The 22,316-nt window shown below is 35.6% G+C and overlaps 1 protein-coding gene across 2 annotated transcripts in view; it reads right to left on the bottom strand.

The window, feature by feature from the left end:
* Positions 1-21,346, bottom strand: part of LOC113492476 (hemicentin-2) — a 181,157-nt gene extending 159,811 nt beyond the window's left edge. For both annotated transcript variants that reach the window (XM_026869936.1, XM_026869938.1), the window contains exon 1: positions 20,994-21,346. In XM_026869936.1, coding sequence (XP_026725737.1) covers positions 20,994-21,072 — 79 coding nt within the window. In that variant the 5' untranslated portion in view covers positions 21,073-21,346. The remainder of the gene's footprint in view (positions 1-20,993) is intronic.
* Between the last annotated feature and the right edge of the window lie 970 nt (positions 21,347-22,316).

The following is a 22,316-nucleotide window of genomic DNA, read 5'->3' as shown; positions in this document are numbered from 1 at the left end:
TGTTGTTGCTGTAGCCAGATAGAACAGCAATCTTTCACAACAATAGCAAGATCAAGCTCAAAAATCCACATTTTGGAAGGTACTTAAAATGCCTGGAGAAAGCTGCGAATTTTACTTGTAAAACAATTCGATTTATCAAGAAATGCGTGCATTGGGAACGATCTCAAAATCTTTGACTTAGCAATCCTGCAGTCTTACCACAGAACTTATCACAGCTTCAATAATTGTGTGTATATACGACTAACATTGCAAGAAAGCTACAGATAGATAAATAAATACAAAGCTATAACACAAATCATATGAATTGACAATCAAATAGCCTTTAATTTTCTTCCGAAATGTAATCTTGTAAGGTGTACAAGGAAAACGGGACACATGAATAATGATTGTGTTTTTGTCTCCACAATTCACGGAAGGGCACCCATAATCGTATATCGTATGGTCCAACGTTCTTGAGTTATGTTTGCCGCAAGGAAACATTTGAAGACCCATGCCTTAGGTTGTTTGGATACTAGATGCAATGGAATAAGATAATGCTGTTGATGAAAATAAATTATTAATTATTATTATTTTTTTCTGCAGGGGATTCTTGCAGATTCTTTTGTGAATAGGAATGAATTGTTGGACCACGCATTTAGAGTTATTATTCACCTTACAAAAGTGGCAAAATGGCGTCTATTTATTTTTATATTTTTTTAACTATGATATTGACATGCTTTTCGATGTTAACCATTCAAACGCAAATGAATATCAAGTTTCGGCTTTCAAAATATATTTTACGTACTGTATTTTAATACAGTTTTAATTAAAGTTTGTACAAAATCCACCTATTATAGGTAACAATTTTGTGCATTTTAATGACATTGATAGGTTACGTTTGTACGTACTGAAAAATAATTAAATTAACAGTTTATGGCATATGAAATAAATGCAATGATTTCACCAAAATAATATCAAAATTGCTCTATATTTTAGGTTAAAATATCAAATTCAGGTTTTCATTTCAAATGGGCCTTTTTTCATGTACAACTTATCCATCGGTGTCTATTCCAAAAACCATAATAGGTATATAAAATAAACACAAACTGATTCTTAAACATAATTTAAATCTTTCCAAGTCTATATTTATTTATCTAAAGTCAAATTCCCCGTTCCTTACCGAACCGGGCTACCCACAAAGATTGTGTTAATTTCGCCGGGATCCTCGGCCATCGATCGTGCAGTGTAAGCCCGGCTTAAGCGTCGTGTCGTAACGATGTGCAGCGCGGTGTGTGACTGGCCTTAGTCAGCCTCACATTATTTTACTGCGACTATATTCCGTTGTTTTCTAAATTTAGTGCAATATTACTGTTGTGTGTGTTTTTGTTACGAATTTGAATAATGTTTTGTGGAAGAAAACATGCGTTTAGGTGTGTTTTCTTATTTTTTAATAGTACGGATCAAAAGCTGAGAACAATTCTTTCACTTCGAGAGCAACAGTGTATCAACCTGAACATCATTAACAATCATATTAGCTGATGATGACACTTGTGAGTATAAGTTGTGTCTGAGTTTTACTGTTTTCCGTGTTTCACACCCTACATGAAAGCGCCTCTAGTAAAATAGCTTCATCAATAATTATAACACTCGCTGAATCACTACAAAAGTTTTATAATAATTGTATTGAGTTTAACTCTTTGCTATGCCTAGTATACCTTATTATAGTGGTTTCTTAGGTTTACGCGAATGTTAGACATTGAAATGAAACTACTTTTACGGGTCTGCCCGTGACCATGATACCTGCAAAGGTTTCGAAACGTCGGGAACTAAAATCTAAAATTAAACCGCGATCAAATCCGTAAAAGTAGTTTCATTTCAATACCCTATTGTACCAAAAATATACCAGTAGGTAACGACCTCTACCGCAAAACAGCCCTACGAAACACTATAAAAGAAAACAATAAGAATTCATTCCTATTTAGCACAGCAATATCTTTTCATACAACCCTTGAGATACAAAAACTACAAGGAAACCTATAAGCTTCCATTTCGCCGCCCGTTTAGCCCCAATTATTCTGCAATTCCATCATTATAAGAAAATAGGAGATCCCGAAAATAAAACGCTTCATACTTTGTGTGCCTTTGACAGTCCGAATAACAGAAAGCTTACGACTGACCTCAATATTATGTAACTGCCTTGATATTAAACGTATAAAGAATAGGTAGAGAAAACTCATTTCAAACAAAACAACAGCGATATTAGGTTTCATATGGGTTATACAATGTGAGCGGGGAGGGCATTACATATCTTGGCAAAAGAGAAAAAACGACGGCAAAGTATGCACAATTATTGCTGAAAAATTGCTTCTTCGTATTATGATTTTCCATATCGTTTTACAAATAAGCAATAATGTTATGCTTTTCTGTTATTGTTGCTTTATTATCGCGAGATGCCTTTGTTCTAACTTTTAGTTCTGATTTAAAGCATAACAGTTTAATTCTGCATATTTGGCGGTTATCGTCATTTGATTAGACGCGAGGCAATCTGTACACAATTATTCTCCTATAAACGGTCTCACGGCTATAATAATAAAATACCAATATTTCGCATCTGATTAAATTGGAATATCTGGCATACTTTCTGCTGCAGGAATGTTTATCATCTTGAAATTATTGCACTGCAGAACCAATGCAGAAAGCGCTGCTTATCTATAATGACTATCGCAAATTGAGGAAATATTTTTATCGTTTTTAACATCCATAATGCTAAGTATTTTTCTGGAATCTTCAAACACGTAAATATCTAGTACGAGTATTTACGTGTTTGAAGTAGTGTATATAGTTTTAAATCTTACGGTCACAATAGACGTAAAATTTGTTATTGGGCAGTATTCACAGTTTTCACATGAATAAAAACATATGTAAAGTCTCATTACTTTTGCAGACCTGCAATCAAATCGTTAGGAACTTTGATGGTACCTTGTAACAATGTCTGTCATCGATTTTGACACACGTAACTCACTATCACGATCTATTTCTGGGCATAAACCTTCTCTCAGTTGCGCCGCAGTACCCCGTCCTCTGTCTTTCTCTTCCAATCCATCGTAAAACTATAACTAAACACTATAAAAAAACGCGAGTTTTTAACATATGTAGAGCAACTCGTTTCAAGATTGAAAATACTCATCCCTAGTTCAACCGTAGAACAATATCAAAACGAACCTCAAAATTCAATAAAGAGAACATCATAAATACAACCTCAATATCGTCCAAACAATTCTATTGTACATAGACCCGTTCGAAACCATCTGTATCTTAACTATTCTGTGATATTACTTGCCTATCTACCTGTTAGAAGGACCCTTTCTCCGACAGGTATAACCAATAGAAGAATTTTGGGCTTTATCAACGTAATAAATAGGCTGGCTTTGTCGGTGCTTATGTGTTGACATTTTTGCGGAGTTGTTGTCAAGTAATAACGGAATAGATTCTTTGGGAGCCTAGCTGTCATATCGAATGTGGATTGTAAGGTGTATTGATTATTGGGTAGGTTGTATATTAATTGGGTCTATTGTTATACTTGAGTGTTGTGTTGGTCTTGCAGGGCTTCAGGTATTTTTGTGTATGTTGATGTGGATCAAAAGGTCGTGGAAATTTCAAATCAGGTATAGATCAGTATGAATCAATATGAGGTGAAAAATCTTTATTTTTTATCTTTATATGGGAGCTGTCGTAAAATATCTAAAGCAAAAAAAATGCCATGAGAAAAAAGTAATCAAAGCACTAAATACTACATATTTACAATAAACCTAATATCACTTCATCTTCAAGCATGCTATATTTTTATGATTCCGTACCTAATGGGTCAAATTGGAACTATATTTCTGAAACTACTGTCTGTTCGTCTCTCTGTCACCAGGTTGTATTTCATAAACTGTGGCAGCTAAACAGTTGAAATTTTCAGAGGTTCTTCAGCCTCTTTGTATGGGCTTTGCAATAAGGGAAAGTATTTCGAAAATACCCTTCAATCATTAGTTAGATATTTATAACACGTATTTAGTTACACAATGATACTCAATAGTCTGAAGACCATAACACTTCTATTCATGAAGTAGTTTATATATCTTTCGGCAACTAGACTTGCTTCAAGGTCACCGAGTTACTCTAGTGTTACAAAGGCTCTTCCTTTTCTCCAACACTACCCAATTCCTTGCTTCCTGTAAGTATTCCCCTGAAAAGGTATCGGAGTTCCGTTTCAGTATATTTTGTAGAGTTAGATTTTATTTGGATTCTATTTAGAATATACACAGATAAATACACGAGTAGCATTGCAAGTTTTATATCAAAAAACCAACTGCTAAGTCGTTTGTTTATGTTATTGTAGTTATAGAAGGGAATCAGTGCACTTCACAGCGTAGAACAGCGTTATTCTTCCGTTTAATAGGTGGTCAATGGGTCTTCTGATCTTATGTTGCTAAAAACGTAGATCCTTTAGGCAATCCTTCATTTCGTCTAATTTTGCTTTTTAATTCTGTCCTTTCGTTTTGATTTAGAACATTTCATATCTTCATAAAAAAACACTCGTTCTACCTCTGGTTACTGTCATTGTAAAACCACCTTGGACAAATCGTTCATAGCAACTCACTTCACAACATCTTTTTGAACAATAGTATGCAATTTTACAAACAGAATAATAGGTATCTTAGTCGCTTTTATTCATTATGAATACAGACGGAATAAATGTAGGCCAGAGACGGTGAAACAAGAAAACTTATTGATTAAAGTTACGCTACTTAACAAAGTTGAATGGAAAGGAACGCTTTGGACTGAGCGATGAACAGATTGCTGCAAAAAGAGTACCTTTGAATGTAAAACTATAAGTGAAGAGGTAAACCGAAGTAATTAAGACGCAGCAAAAGTTTCTATTGCAAGAGATGAATTTAAGACTAAATAAAATCAAGCCTTTCTAGAATTATGTTTTAGACATTGTACATTTGGAATAAATTAAAAAAAAACGAATAATTCACATTTTTTATTTTATTAATATACTGGGTTTTTACATTTTCATTAGAAATTCTGACTTCATAGCTAGGTTAACCTGTGTTAAAAGAATCAGTGCCTTCACTCGTTTTGGAACTAACGGTTTAGAGATATGTGAAATTCGCAAACTTTGCATATGTTGTTTTTTTACTTTAAGAAAACTTACCTATAGCAAAAAGAAACTTACATACAGCATCAGTGAGCCTATTTTTAAACGTCGTGCAAAGATCTAGTCAGTTTTCCTAGCAGTGGGATATTTATAAGTCAGTGTTATACGTGCAAGCCCTAATCCCAGGGCGCCACTACCAACTATTTCTCCTCTATATTCCATAAAGGCACAATGCATCGTAAAATGGGCAATCCCATGAATTGTTACGGCCAGTCATTGTAGAAAAGATGGCGATACGGAACCCGAACCAACTTTCCTACTATCTTTGTTAGAGGTAAAAAATACTTGGTTTTAAGATATTTTGATATAATAATTTGAAATTAGGTTTCTCTTTTTAGGCACAGTTGATGCAAAATCGAAGAGTTCTTTTTAAAAATATGAAGGCATACAAAATAACTAGTAAAAAAGTCTAAAAAATTAACAAAACAAATATGTCTTAGTTTTCTATTATAAGAAAGTGTATCATTATAAAAATCAGCATAGATTCATAATCAAATTCAGTAGTTATACTACATTTAAAAACAATTTGCTATATCCAAGACAAAATATATTTCCAGTATTTACTCAAACTGTCAATTCCCAAACACCCACACCCAACTTATTTCCTCCAACAAAAACATCTCGTATTTTTTCAACTGAAGCACCAATCCCAAAAATACCTAATAAAACTTGAGAGCCGTTGGAATTCACGGTAATTGGACCTGACAAAGTCCAGTTTACTCTAGCAGGTACAAAAGGTAGACCGAACACTCAATATACGTTACGAACCATTACGAACACAATCTATTACGGTTGAAATACGGCAATATTCAAGTCCGTTCGCAGTAGACGTGTCAAGTCTCTCAGTAACAGATAGTAGTCTTCAGTTGAAAACTTTACTCATAAACATGTCGACTGCCTTTATAAAGTGGGCACAAGTTCACGGCGTCCTATTACACCGTAGCGTAATGATTACTTTGAAACACGTATATTATTTTATATTAATATCAAAATAAACTTGTTTTGTTTTTGTAACACCTATATAATTATTATTTTATCGTATTTTAAAAGTAATCATAATGTTTTAATTTAGAACACACTATCCAATATGGAAATTGAAGAAAGGTATTTTAAACTCTTTAACCAACTTCGGGGCTATATTTAAAAAATATAGCCATAAACACATACCAGCTAGCAAAATTGTGAAAACTCATAAAATTACGGCAGAGTGCATTAAACTACGTTTTACGAATGTGTGTGTTAAGCCATATATCTGTGTGTTATACGAGCAAACGTTTGCGTATTTTACGCAAAGTGGACGCAGCTGCAACGGGGAACAAAAAAGTAAGTAGTTAAGTAGTTTTAGACTCAAGCCGCTTATCTGCCGAAAGAGGCCATGTGGGGTGTTTGTACTAAATGTAGAGTAAGCCAAAATGTATTGTTATATTGTTCCTGCTGCTTGACTCATAAAAACAACTAAAACCTATTGAATATTTTGAGCATCAAATTTTACACACATATTAGCTTAAAAAATGGCATTTAACACACATTATAGTATGATGAGAGACAATCATAGTCCATTACAATCCAGTCATTTTATAGTTATAAAAATAGTAAATGTTAGGGGTGCTCTTCAATAATGGTGGACTGTATTTTGGATTAATTTGTATAATTTGGTAACAATAAAAAAGAACTGACACACAAACGGAAATGTAATAAAGAAGGGCGGAATGCGCTCGCTCGCTTGCGAGTTGAACAAGGTCTGGTCGGCGGTCGCAATGGCGTCGGCGCGCAGCGTTCCGTCCTCCGCGCCCCGCTCCCCCCGTGTTTCTTATGGGTGCGTTCGCGCGTGAACATGCTCCCCGGGTTGAAGGAGTCTTCAAGAGAGTGGCAGCGGGCAGATGTTGTTGAAGGCTCGCCGAAGTGTCCCCTTCTTAGTTTTTAACTCTGCAACTCTTGCAACACCGTCGGACCCCGGGTACGTTTGTACGACGCGACCCAGTAGCCAGCAGAGAGGTGGGAGCGCCTTATCCTTTACCAGGACGAGGCTGCCCACCTTGATGTCTCCCGTTGTCGTCGACCACTTAGTTTTTTGCTGCAGCAGATAAATATACTCAGTGTTAAACCTTTTCCAAAAGTGTTGCTTTATGTATTCCACCCTTTGGAATCGCTCGAGTCGACTGATGTTTCCGCTGTCAGTCATCTGTGGATGCGGAACGGACGTGAGTGATCTTCCAATTAAAAAGTGGGAAGGTGTTAGGGCACAAAAATCAAGTGGATCAGGAGAGCAGGGAGTAAGTGGTCGGGAATTGAGAATTGCCTCTATTTGGGTGAGACAAGTAGCCATTTCTTCATATGTGAAGTGAGTGAGAGTGAGTAATCTCTTTAAATGGTGTTTCGTGGATCGCACGGCGGCTTCAGCTACGCCGTTGAAATGAGGAGAGTAGGCCGGCACAAAGTTGAATTCAATTCCTTCTTGCGCGACGTCATAGGAAAGGTTTGAATTCTGCAAGAAAGCACGAAGTTGGTTATCAGAACCGACAAAGGTTGTTCCGTTATCAGACAAAATGCTGCGAGGCTTGCCACGGCGCGCAATGAATCTTTTTAAGGCGGCCACGTATGCCTCCTTGGTAAGGTCAGTGACAAGCTCCAGGTGAACAGCCTTAATGGCTAGGCAGACAAAGATACATATGTAAGACTTTACAAGTTTGCATCCCCTTCCCTTCCGGTCAGCTATCAGTATTGGCCCGGCATAGTCAACACTTGAATTTAAGAATGGAAATTCAAGATTACTTCGTGAACTTGGAAGTTGACCCATTATTGGCTGTACATTTTGAGCCTTATATCTAAAACACACAACGCATTTTTGAACGGTAAACCTAGACAAATTTCTTCCCCCCAAAGGCCAATAGTTTTGCCTAATGTTTGCCAAGAGCAACTGAGGCCCGGCGTGTAACAGCCTTTTGTGAACAGCTTGAAATAAGATTTTAGTTATATGATGCTTACTGCACAGGAGTATAGGATGTTTCACGTTGTAATCGTAAGGGGAATTATTTAACCTGCCTCCAACTCGAATGATGCCATCAGAGTCTAAAAAAGGTGACAATGATATGAGACGGTTTTTGTGGAGCAGGGATTTTCCTAATTTTAAAGAAAATCCGGCTCGAAGGACCAATGTTAGGGGTGCTCTTCAATAATGGTGGACTGTATTTTGGATTAATTTGTATAATTTGGTAACAATAAAAAAGAACTGACACACAAACGGAAATGTAATAAAGAAGGGCGGAATGCGCTCGCTCGCTTGCGAGTTGAACAAGGTCTGGTCGGCGGTCGCAATGGCGTCGGCGCGCAGCGTTCCGTCCTCCGCGCCCCGCTCCCCCCGTGTTTCTTATGGGTGCGTTCGCGCGTGAACAGTAAATAACTATGAAGTAACAATGATTCTAGCCGATGTTTCCTGAAGTAGACTAAGCTAAGTAAGCTTACCACTTAAGCTAAGTCTGACTATCACCATTAAATTCTACTCAACCAAAATGCACAAAGTCCTACAAGACTGTTTCAAATTACGTGACATAAAAATAATATTATAGAATAATACTCAACAAAGTGAGTGGCACGGTGAGTACGGTGTGAGTGGCATCCATATTCGGTCGTCTCTTACAAAGCCTTTGATAGAGCTCAGCCGACACGTTGTAGTAGAAAAGTTTTTGAGTAAATACGCATAAGTTTCTTATACAGTGCCTTTTACGATACATTCGCATTTTATTGTCAATCCCTTTATGTTGCAAATTAATTTGTTGACTTCCGTTTCGTAGGAGTCTTGAACAAAAGCCTTGAATTATCAAAACAGGAAAGTGGAGTTCACTACTGTGTACTACGTTCAGTATGCGGAAAATTACAGAAGGTTTAATTCAAAAGTGTGCAGACCTTTTTGGTCTAGTTAAGATCTTGTATCCTTATCGATTTGTTCGGTGTTCAAGGGCGTCCGGGAGCTGTGTTGCCATAGACAGAGAGACACGTCAAAGAGACACACTCTTTTTGTGTCAGCGTTAAAAAAAAAGGTGATTGAAGACTTGCTTGAGTATATCATATGCATGTACCTATCTAAGTACGAAATACAACTGAAAAGACTTACCAAACTTAGATACAAACAAATATTAAATCTTAATCAAAATTGTGAGTGCGCCTTAACTAACCGCAATTTGGAAGCTACTTATTTCGAAGTCGTACAAAATACACCTTCTATAAATCCTGTATTACGACATACTCTAGAACAGGCAACGCAGAATAATGTAATGTTGACATAACTGAACTTTGGACAGGGATGAGTAAAAGTTGTTTATGTTTGGATGATATTGCGTCTGGGGAGACTTTTGCTACTTCATGCGTACTTCTATTCAACAGGATTGAAGACATCAAAACACGGTCCATTGAAACATAAGAAGCGGATAAACGTAACAGTTGTAGTTTAAGGCACGCAATGTATGCCGTTTTGTTTGATTTAGTCGACAAGTGTTATTGTTGTTAGTAATTCAGTGTATTAGTCATGGACATACGAGATATCGCATGGTATATGTTGATGTCTTTATTAAGGGAGTAATCATATAATCGTATATACGATATTTTGTTCTGTAACGTGCTGCTGTACCAAATTAAGAACACCTAAATTGAAAATATCATGACTGACCGTGCTACGAAAGTGCTACGTATCAGAAAAATCTAGCACCCAAATGAATCGTCTAATTAAATAATAGGTGGGATTCATTAATACCAATTAATCTAAAAGCTGACTCCAGAAAAGGAGTCAACTGAATCAACTGCTAAATCATATAATTTTTTCAAACATTAAATCTTCCGGCAAATCTAGTCAAAACCACAACTCTTAGCGTTCCCAGGATTATATATACCTATCCAATATGGCGCCCAGGTCAGTCGCAAACCTCTGGCAATTGGCAGATTTATACGCCACAATCTCAGGATTTATATGATTATCCGAAATGAACATATCGCGTGTGACATATGAAATTAATAGGGGAAATTGGATAGGTATTGGCAGTTGGTCGGTAAGAGAAAAATACTATTTTTGAAATAGTAACGGGTCTTTTAGGATGTTCTATTTAGAGATTTATTGAGTGTTTATATTGTTACTGAGAGATCAACAGTAATTAGATCTTGCTATTGTTGTTATAATCGGCAGGCTATCGATGACAGGCCTGTATTGTGTTTCATAAATATTTGGGAATTTATTTTTATCTTTGTGAGACTGATCACTTTAAGTATACTATTGCTTACACTGAAAACTATATCTGTAACTTTGCATCGGTATCTTTTTCTAAAAGTCAGGACTATGTATGTTTCGAACTTAGTTTAATGCTCTAAATTATCATGAATAGAATCATACTATTTAAATTATTTGTAAATATCATTCCTGTTGATAAGACAAAATGTAAACTGTACGTACCGCCAAAAAGTGTAACAAAAACATTCTTTGTTTCGTGGCTTTTCAAGAAGTGAAACTTTTTCAAATGCATCTTGCATTTGAAAAAGTTTCCCTGTTTTCAGCTTTTGTAAGATTTAAGTTTCAAAGTATGTTTGGTATTTAAAAAGAAAAGTAACTGGAATTTGGCTAATATCTAAAATGGAACTCAATCTGCTTAGCTACACCATAACCTACTCCAAAAACTTCATGAACTCCAGGGTGCCAATAAATAAAAAGCCTTACACATATGCCCAATATTCAAACGAACAATAAAACTCTTCAAGCACTCTTAAGCTACTTAAAACCCATTCAAATACAAGCCAACAGTTGCGTCAATAAAACTATTGAACAATACAATGGTATCTAAGCTAACAAGAGGAACTTTCAAACTAGCAGCAGAGCTAGTAAGTGGATGACAGAACACAGCATCATTATATAACTTCTAACTAAGAACTCCGACTGAATGACAACAGGAATCAAAGTTTTTCAACTGAGACGTTTCAAATATAGCAATGCTAACTGCTCTTTGTTCGATGCTTTTAGTTTGGTCGTGAACTGAGTTATTTCGACAAGGTTTCACTTTGAATTTTATTGGGATGCTGAAAAATTAATAGCGAATAGATGTGTTTTGATCGGCGCTGTTGGGAACGGGGAACTAGGGTATGCCCTGTAGTAAAAAAATATATTAGGATATAGCGATGTTGGTTAAAAGGGTTAACGTTCAAGCTACTGTTGACTAATTGACATCCATATGCCCAACGCCAAAATGTGGGTCAGAAAGACTCTTAAACATTAAGAACTTTTTTTTAAGCATAATGGCAAACCAATAACTACGTTTAAAAATAATCTTAGAATACAATGTTCTTGTCTTATGTAAAAGACTTTAATGGCTGTAATAAATGACCTCATTATGACTCTACATTCAACAACTAGAACAAACCAAAAAAAGTAAAAAACTCATTTCCAGTTCACGCCATTTTCCTGTAACATCTTTCCATATCTCCCCACCGCATCACCCCATACGTTCTTTTATTGCTCTCTATAAAAGAACAAGCGTTAAAAATGAATAATTACACACATTTCGCACACAAAAACTCACTCGCAACTAACAAATTGACACAATAAAGAGCCTACATGAGCGGCGACTGGTGACGTATTTTTTCGACTCTGACGTCAGTTCCGTTTCACGACAGCTGATTGATGACCCCAGAGTCATGTGAGGATTGATAAATGTTGACTGACGGTTCCGGAAGAGTAATTTTTGGTGTTATGCTTTTTAATTTTCAGTGGTAAGATCGGTATTGTTTGGATGGATTTATTTTCCTTTTCCGTTTTAATTTTTGGATGTTGTGAGAACTGAGTTAATATTGGTAATAAGCGCAAATCAAATGACATTTTTACATGCAATTTCGGTAAAAGAATCGTTAAAATGTATGAAATTAAATAAGCAGTAGGATTCGGTGTTTTCTATCATAATTATTAAGTATATATTTCTTTGTATGCATTGACGAACACTTACATTACCCTATCCAAATGCACGTCTTTTAAAAGGCTAAACATTTCCCCTCCTTTCACCATCTTTGACATTTTTAAAATGTTACAAAAAATCCTTAAATCTAACATCAGACTGCACAATAGACAACGCCCTTAGTAAGACTGAACCACCCTTATCGTGAGCGTTTCAATCTAATCTCCACCGAGGTAAACGACCGACAAGAACAGTCGTGATTTTGAATAAATATCAGTAAACACAAACACATTTTTAATGGTACGAGATTAGTTACTGTTTGTAAAGATTCTATATTACATGTTCCGAATGGATTTTTATGGAAACACAAACACGTTGTTTGATTTGACGTTATATTCATGTGAGGTTCCATCAGTGTTTTTTAAAAGGATGGTTTTAACTCAGTTCTATTTAAAAGCTTATTTAAATTGGACAGATTTCTATTAAGGGTACCTTGTTTGTTTCTAAATTTAGCTCTTTGAAATTCTTATTCTGTTTTTGGTTGAAAGGACTTATGACCCAAAAACTAGAACCTAGAAAAATGACATTACTATGCTAGATTCAAGTAGTGTAGTGTCGGGTAGTGTCGAATAAAAGAGGTTTTGTGGATTGTTTATGACCTTGACATTTTTACCCAAAATCTAAACCTATATGGACCTTTGTAGGGAAGAAAAAGGTCAAAGCCATACATCATTATTAAGTCCTGACATCCACACTGGCCCTCACATTTCAGGACCAAATCTCTCATAGAACTAAGTTGACGAAAAAATATTCGTGTTCGCAGCCACTTTAATATGAGATTTAAGCACATTAAGCGCTGGCTCTTATGTAATTACTTGGGTCGAAAACCCTGTATAATACAGAAAGGTTTTTTGTGGCTCTTTAAGGCCGAACACATGGACACGCAAGCTGTAAAAAGCGGTTTCGCAAAGTTCCAAACTTCCTTAATGTGTGGGTGAACTAATTTTGGGTGGCCATGCAATGTTTGGCTAACTGGCTATTTCAGACTCAAGGCATTAGTCATAAAAATAGAGATTATCATGTATATTAAGGCGTTGTAGGTGCGTGAATGAGGATTACGACATCAGTGACTTGTAAAATTCTGGTAAAGTAGGCTATATGCTAATGGGAACTGTACCTGACTTCTGGTCAAGAGGGCGCTTATTGGTAAATTTGGCGTTCACAATAAAACGTAATGACTAACGAAAAATATGGTGAGTATAAAAGGGAGATAACTCTTGATTTTACTAAACTAATCGAGTACCCAGGCAAGAATGTTATGAAATACTAAGTAACTAACTTTCTCGGCTCAGCGACCCAAAGTGAGTCTTGGCCTCCGAAACGAGAACTCTCCATTCTGTGCGGTCCTGCGCTGTGTCCTGCCAATTGTTGGCAAATGAAATACTACGAGGTAACATTTCTGAAACACTCAAAGTCTAATAGACAATAGGGTATGCTTTTTATTCCAGGTATATTAAAATCATCCAAAGCTCCTCTTACCTCAATATTCTCCATAATCCTTAAGTTTGATTTCCTATAACACAACAAAGGATGCACTAGCCAGGGCAAGCAGATTACAACCTTATCCAAGCATGGATAAAGCGTAATCTCCCTTTTCAACTCCCATCAGAACAATTTTCTAGTATAATACCCTCATCTAATTCCATTTTTTTTATTATTACCTCAGCATTGAATACCAATACATTGGTTCTTTTCATCCCGTAGCCTTTTGTTCGTGAATGTTCATTATTTCCTTTAGGCATCGTTTCAAGGTAGTCTTGTTAAGAATATTTTCTGAAGCTTTGTTTGCCGATATTAAAATAATATTGATCTCAATATTAGTCTTTTAATTTATGTGTTAATTTATTTTTATATACTCTGAACGTTGTCATTTATTTTTCGATAGCCAAAGGGTAAAATTGGAACCATATTACTGTAGCTCGGTTGTTGATCCATCTGTCAGTCCGTCCGACGGTCCCTAACTTTTTAAATAATTAAAAAAAATTTGTCCTGTGGCTATAGCAACAAGTACTACAAATCTAGGTTAAGTAACGATTATTACGGTCCTAAATTTTGTAGGTGGGTTAAAAAATGACACCCAACCGATTTGATTATTCTATGTTGGAAGTATAGTAGTATGTAGTATAGTACCAGTATGTAATATTGCCATTCGAAATAGTTCTTATATGTGCACTCGACGCCATGTGTGCGTGCGATTGACAGCGATTGTTTATCATGGAAGTTTTGATATGTGCGATAGAGACGCGTCACTGTGTATGTAGGGACTAGGGTTATCAGACAACTAGCGACAAGATGAATTGAATGGAGTATTTGCCTATTTCTATTTTGAAAAGCACTTTAGATGTTGAAAAGGTATTAGTGGCTGTAGCATCACATGCTAGTCAAATGCGTACTGGTAAGTGACGTCATTATTTTATTTTTCTGTATGCCTTCATTTTTTGTTAACGTTGTAAATCTTTCTGATGGACAAAACAGTTTATTTACTACCTAACCTGTTCTAAGATAAATACTCAGTCGTATCGAGTCCAAAGCTCAAGGCGATCCAGAGAAAATAATAATTATCAAAGAAGTTCTGGAAAACTATTCGATTGCATAGCAACAGCACTTACTTTTGCTACGTCTCCATAATTCAATTTACCTAAAACGTGCCTAACTGAGTTATTTAACAATTTCCTTTTAAACTTTTTTAGTAAATTAAGGCGCCATGACAATAGTACAGTCAGCTACAATAATTACGCTTGTCTCGGCGAACACTTCGCCAAACTTTAGCACTTTTGACGAGTTTTTTTATCTTTTTTTTTCACTTAACGCGACCCACGGAAATGTTCAAGTTTCTTACGGGCGAGCCAAAAGATAACTTTTGTTAACTTGTGTTGCGGCTGTCTTAGAGAAGATGTTTTGTTTTAAATATAAATGTGCTTTGGTCAGTTATCGGTTATATAGTTTTGCCGAAGCGGAGAAGGTCGAACGTTGACGGTTTTGGAGTTCTCTCAAACTATGTATTATTAGAAACGAAATGTCTCTTTGTTTTCTAATGCAATTAGTATATTCGTTGCTAGAACTTTTTCAATAGGTATGACTAACTTCAAAAGTATTTTAAAGTGCTTTTTGTTGAAACCCTAAATTTCAAAAACTTGAACTTACTGAGGCATTCTAACAAAAACATACAACCCGAACCAAAAAGGACAACACGAAAGCAAAAAAAACAACAAAACTAAAAAAAGAATTCCTATTTTCTCAACCCTACAAATCAATGTTACAACTATCTTATCCACCAACAAAATAGTGGAGGTTTCACACCCAGTGGACATTAACAAACGGGTACAAGTTAACTTATTGCTAATTAAATCCATTGCTCGACTCGCGAACGGAAGGCCATCCGGCTCACGTGTCGTGTACAAACTCCTTAACACTGAAATGCATGAGAAATGGTGTAAACTAACGCGCGATGTACCGTCAGCAAAGACAGGCTGTAGGCAAACAAGCCAATATCACAATTTATCCTACCAATAATATAAACGCGAAAGTTTGTATGTATGGATGTTTGTCCCTCTGCATGGATATATGCATGTATGGATGTTTGTTCCTCTTTCACGCAAATACCTCTAAACGGATTTAGACGAAACTTGGTACATATATTGTTTTGCACTGCCACCAGGCAGACATGACCAAAGACGTCAAAGACCAAAGATGTCCATTAAAATTTAATAATGTTAACGTAATTGGTAATTCGTGTTAGCATAAATAAATAAATAAATGTTTTTTTTTGCCATATTAACATATCCTATTGTATCTTGTAAATCTAACAGTTTTTATTGACTTCAGTTGCAAACTGTACACTAAAATTCGACCTCACCGATACACAATGTAAGGCCAGTGTTCACTAATATGTACTAGGCCTAGGGCTAAATAAAGGCTACACTATAGACTGTAGTGTTTCTTGTGCGTTTTGATAAGCTTTATTCATGAAGGTTGCAGATTTTTAGTCGCTATTCCGAAGGGTTGTACTAATATACATATGTATTATGTTGAAAAATATTTATGTACTATCATTAATCAATCATTTAGTAATATATTTATCTTGAAAGTTATATTTGATAATTAAAAAAGAAACTTAATAATATTTTAAATACCAATGAGTAAAACTCTAAGTTTGTAAAATCAATTTTACCTCCTACATATTAAAGTCCAATTCAGTTCACTATCTTTAGTCTACAACCAACAAACAGTTCTATTTTACGAGTGTTTACACTTAACTAACCTAAAAAGTAGCAGAATGCAAATTGTTAAAGTGACGACGCCGTTTGCAAATGAGGTGTGCGAAATAATTCAGTTCTTGTCTTCCTCACATTTACTGCGCGACCTCCGGCTTTAGATAAGCTTTTTGACGACAGGATTTAGGTGATAGTTTAAGTAAACATTTAACATGCTTTTATTTATGGTGAAACATCCGACAGCCGATTTGCTTAGATCCTACTAATGTTATAAGGTTTTTATGGACGTGTGTTGCTCTTGCTCGGTAACTACTGAACGGATTTAGATGAAATTTGGTGCAGAGATAGATTGTAGCTTGGAATAATTAATATCGTGCCTTCATAATTTATTTTCGCCTCCTTTTAAACTATTGATTGAGTATGATTAATCATCGATGGTATCGATTAAATAATCTTATCGTTTTTAAACTATTCGATCTGCAAAAGAAATACCGATATAAATGGTTACTCCCTATACAAATCCTTATTCGTATAAAAATAAACTAAAGTGTTTAATTTTACAAACATCAAATCTACGCTCAGAATTTGGCTGATCGACTGTCGACGCTCGACCGGACTAACTATGAGCAATATTCGATTCCAACATAAAATTTTGTTCTGCAAACAAGGACACGAAAAGCCCTTAACCGAAAACATACTGTACAGTTTAGACAACAAAATCAACAAATAATTGAATACCTAATTATACTTAATTCAGCAAATAGCAGACAAACGCTACAAAACGAGCGTATCGCTCTAAAACTCAACATTTATTCAAAACACGTTTAACGCACGGCTATTGACCAATACTGTTTGAAATATCAGCAAATTATGACCTATTTTACTTATGTCAAATATGATATGAACGACGAGTTATGATAGGTTAACTAAAACGTTGTTTGTAGTTCAGACAGCTGTTTTTAATAATTATTGAATGCCGTAAGAATTAATTGGGTAGTCTACTTATATACCAGAAAGTGACTACAATACATACAGACACAACTATTAGTTTAATTGACTTTGTAACCCATACCGTTTCACCCACCTTTTTTTGAAGATGAAAGAAAGCGCCAGTTCCAAAGTCTCTGATATCAAGCGCAGCTTTACCTAAGTCTCTCAATATGCAACCGAACTATTGCTCTTCTAGTCCATTTTCAATCACCACTGAATTATTTAACATCCCTCCATTTCAGCCACCATTTTCCTCACTTATAGGAAATGCCGCTTCACCTGAGTCTCTCAGCTAACAACCAGACTACTATTCTCCTAGTCTATTTCAGTCACAACATAACTTAAATCATAATCACCTCACTCCCATCTTTTTCCACACCTTTAAGAGCGCCGCTTCACCTGAGTCCTGCTGACCCACTAAAGGAACAAACAAATAGCAGCACAGTTATTAATGTATCAAACTGAGCGTGTTGCCGTGTCGCATTGCGGTCATGTGAAATTTTCCCACTTTTGTCCGGATTACATTTTTTATCCGTTTGGACACCATTCCGTGTTACGTGTTTAAGTTTTTTTTGCTGACTGTACTTTTGACTCTTTTTACGTATTTAGGTATACATAAAATTAAATGTAGAATATAATTAATAAAAGTATTTTTCGAAAAATAAATTTATGCTGAAATGATTCGTTACCATTAACGTAACAGGACTGTGATGAAATTTAATAAACGTTAGCAATGTTCAAAGGAATTAAATTAACATTTAAAGGAAGTAAATGTATCAAATTTCTGTGAAACATGAATTCGTTCAACGAAATCCGATAGCATTTGGTTATTAATTAATAACGAATTCCAAATTCCAAAAATAATTCAAATAGCGAATTCCAGAAGAAACAAAACGTAAACACCGTAAGACACTTAATACACAAGCGTGAATTTTAGCATCTTAGCATGCAAATGTAAGTACAACAGCTTCATCGCCAGATAAGACTGGGCTGTAAGCGGAACATCGTGACAGCCCCAGAGGGCCTACCGCCACCTTTTATAGTAACATCCTTGCACTTGTAGAAAGAAGACGGCACTCTACACCGTGTAAACCCATCTCACTTCCTCACCCACTACAATATCAGTGTAAGACGTTGTGGTACGCCCTCGGAGGATACCGGGGAAGGAATCAGCGGTAATAGTTGTATGCAAAGCAGCGCTTGAAACGCTGTCCCGAACACGACACTCGCGAGACCAACAAGCTTTTTAAAACCGTTACTTTTTAAATTCGGAAAAGGAATATTTAAATCGAAACGGTTACGTTCGATGGCCGTTGAATAATTTTTGAATTTGCGCGAATTGAAGATTTTGTGGATGGATGTTGGATCCTCTTGTTTGAATAGAATTATCTATCTATGAACCACATCTTAGGAGGACAGTTTATACAAAGAAAAATGTTTTTCCTTTTTCGCAGAAAGACGCGCGGTAAAGGAAAACTTTCACATATTTACACGTTTATATTGCAGAGACAATTTTATGAAATAACATATTCCATACTCGGCATAGGGAAAAAAAGGGTAACTTGATACAGTCAGGCTTTCTTACTTGTGATTAGCAACTATAACATACATACCTGTCTATCGTAGACAAAGCAAAAACAATATTATCCACTAATATCAAATAATATATTTTAGAAAGGGTCATATTTTACGAGTAAGTACGATAAAACAGCTATCGCGTACATAAGCCGGTAATTTATATGCTAATCATGGGTTCGAGGTTAATCTCAGTTCAACCGCTAGAAAAACCGTTCATAAATTACAAATAATAATAATAAATAAACATAATAATAATACATAAACTTCTTTAGGGATATCGAACTTAAATATAAATATCATATTATTAGACATTTCTTAAGGGCTGCGTATCCAAAAGGTAGAAAAAAGCCATATTACTTAAGCACTGTTCATGTATGTCCAATTGTCCATATTGTCACCAGGTTGTCTCATAATTTGATATAGACAGTTGAAGTTTTATCAACAACAAAAAAAATAATAAATAACGGTTGGTACTGTTTTCACTAAGAGCTTTGAAACAGAACTTCCATCGTCAGAGCAAGTCAACGTTAAAGGCAGTGTAGAGTTCCGTCTCGTTTCCACAATTCAGGCATAGCTTGAAAGATATTTGCCTCAGACCCTTCATATCTTTCCCTTCAAAATCAACCTTATCGAGGAACAATAAAACAAACCTTTTCATTTTGCAATCGCCGTAACAATTGGAGACGCAAAACTTTGCAAATCCAATGCTGAATTAAAGAGCTCTCCAGGACCCGAGATTTTATTCGAGAAAACTAACCGCAATTAATTTCCAACCTTATGCGTTATAGATACAGTTGTTTTTTCTATGATGTCAGTTCAGGGTTCATGTGTAATGAGTCACAAAACATCGGTTCCGTATGGTTCGCTGTTGGGATCATTAAGTGGTAGCTGCAAATGACAGCTGTTTCTGGTTTTTGTCGCGGTTTCCTTGCCGATGACAGCCGACTGTTTACGCTTTTAAGGATCTGATTGATATTTGCAGTGTCTGGTATTGATTTGAATAATGATTGTAGACTATTGTTGAGATGAAATATATACTTGGGATGAAATTTAGGTTTTCCCAAAATTTTTGGTTCAAATCGATTTTTTTTTAATCAATGAAGCACAAATTGTATTTCATTGACAATCCGTTATTTTTGTTTGGTGGCAAAAAAATATTTTCTCAATAAAAAAAACATGATACCAAATACAATTTTCAAAAAGTTTGATTTATAAACCAAAAAGAAGTACCAATATCCTTAACTTTTCAGTGAAAAAGCCAAATTTGACAGCATCATTCAACCCAACACAAATATCTCATCAACCTTAATGATTAGTCAGCCAGTTCACCTTCAACTATAACTTATCACTTATAGTCGATGTGTTTCAGAAACCCACTGAACACAACACCAACGGTCCTTGGTAGCAGTTCCTTGCGCTGACAAATCGCAGTTTACTCTTCACGAGTCATTACATCTTTCATTCATGTGTCGCGGGACATTCCTAATTGATGTGTTTCCTCCTCTTTCCAGACTCTTCCTTTATTTTTATTTAGGAATATGGTTTTATTATGTAAGTTTTTTGATTAGGAATGTGATCTGAGGCAGATAACGCTTGAAACGCAATATCTAAGGTATCTTTGGTATTGTTATTTACGAAAATAGTTCCTGTAGATTTTTTATCCTTACAAGAAAAAATGATGGTTTTCTTTTCAGCTAGCGTATATTTTTGTATCAGTTCATCATATTTTGTTAAAAAAAATGTGAGGAACAGTCTGGGGTCGTACTTATTTTTTGTCTGTTATATATTTTAATAGAAAAAACTCACGTTTTGTTCTTGAAATTGAGAATTCTGTATTAGTGGTGGTAATCTTCATAAATAATGAATTTAAAAAATAATAATAGTTTACTTTAACTTCATATCAACTTGATTGTTTGGTTTCGATTTTAAATTTCCTAAAATCAACATAAATGTCTCCAATTTCAGTATAAAATATTACAGTACATTACCTAGAACTTGGAAAATGTTTACTCGAACAAATAAATAACGATAAATACTTACCATTTTTAGCTGCCATAGCGAGTAGCGTGGCGCCGAGCGCCGCCGCGGTGACCAGCAACCGACACAGCGCCGGCAGCATGGTGATCAGTCACATCAGCTCATCACTTCACATCACCAAACAACACGCCTTCTAACAGATTATTATAATTATCAACAAATTTTTAACAATTCACTGTAACATACTGGCTGGAGAAACATCTGAAACAAAAGAAACAGTAAATGAGTTTTTTGTTTAAGTAGCATATTAGACAGAAGAAGAGAGTTTTAGAGGTACCACTTGTACCATGAGGTACTATTTAAAGGTGCAACGATTTCCTCATGATTGCCCGACTAGTTTCAGACCCGACCGGAGTTTTGAATAGTGAGCTGACGCGGCGAGTCTAAGGACTCCAGTTGGGCCCGAATCGCCATTTAATAATCAATCAAAACAAAAAATACTCACGAAATTGAAATAACTATTGTCATGGTAGGTGTGAGAGAACCCATAACAGTATATAGTATCAGAATATCTCATATTTCGCACCGATACGTCTTACTATATAACAGTGCATATATTTGGAGAAAAACCCCAGTTATATGCTTTATTATCCAAGTATACTTCAATGAGAACGAGATTCCATTTTAAGACTTTGTTTACCCAAGCATATGGCTCGTGCATTCTTCTAATCCATCTGCCATTTACTTTGTCATGCATTATGAATTTAAATACACAAATTTTCATTTGTGCACATGCCCGTGTACACGTGTCAAGCAGAACGACGCCTCGTTTAATTAAAAACTCAGCGACGAAAGGGTTTAATTCAATACAGAGGTGCAAGTAAATAAAAGTTTCGAATTTATTCTGTGTTCGATAAATTAATGGTCGCCTTGGCACTGTTAGTCTCTTTGCAGTAGGCTTGTCTGCAATTTATGATACATTTGTTATCTGGTGATTGTAACATAGAATTTTCGTAATTTAAATATTATGTGTCTATTTTCATTAATATTAATTTTACAGTATTTATATGTCAGGACTCTAAATTAATTGGGATTTCTGTCTTTGATATTGTGTTTTAGTTATTTTACTTTAGACTCACAGCTGGGCAAGGGCGGAACGGAAAATCACCATCTAACACCTCCCGTTATAGGTAGAATCAGACTTTTACTGACTAAAAAGTTACCTAAGAGTTAGGTACACAAAAGGCAAGGGCCTTCCTTCATTTTTTCCAAAATATCTCTGGCTTCTTAGATTTCTGGCCTCGATCGCTCCTCATATCTAACAGAATCGTCTCTCTACCTTCTACGCCAACTAACTTGACAATAGTTGACAACGATATCCTCATT

Source organism: Trichoplusia ni, chromosome 4 (assembly GCF_003590095.1).
Source record: "Trichoplusia ni isolate ovarian cell line Hi5 chromosome 4, tn1, whole genome shotgun sequence".
NCBI classification, from domain to species: Eukaryota; Metazoa; Arthropoda; class Insecta; order Lepidoptera; family Noctuidae; genus Trichoplusia; species Trichoplusia ni.
Note: the sequence above shows the minus strand (reverse complement) of the source record. Positions and strands in the feature narration are given on the sequence as shown.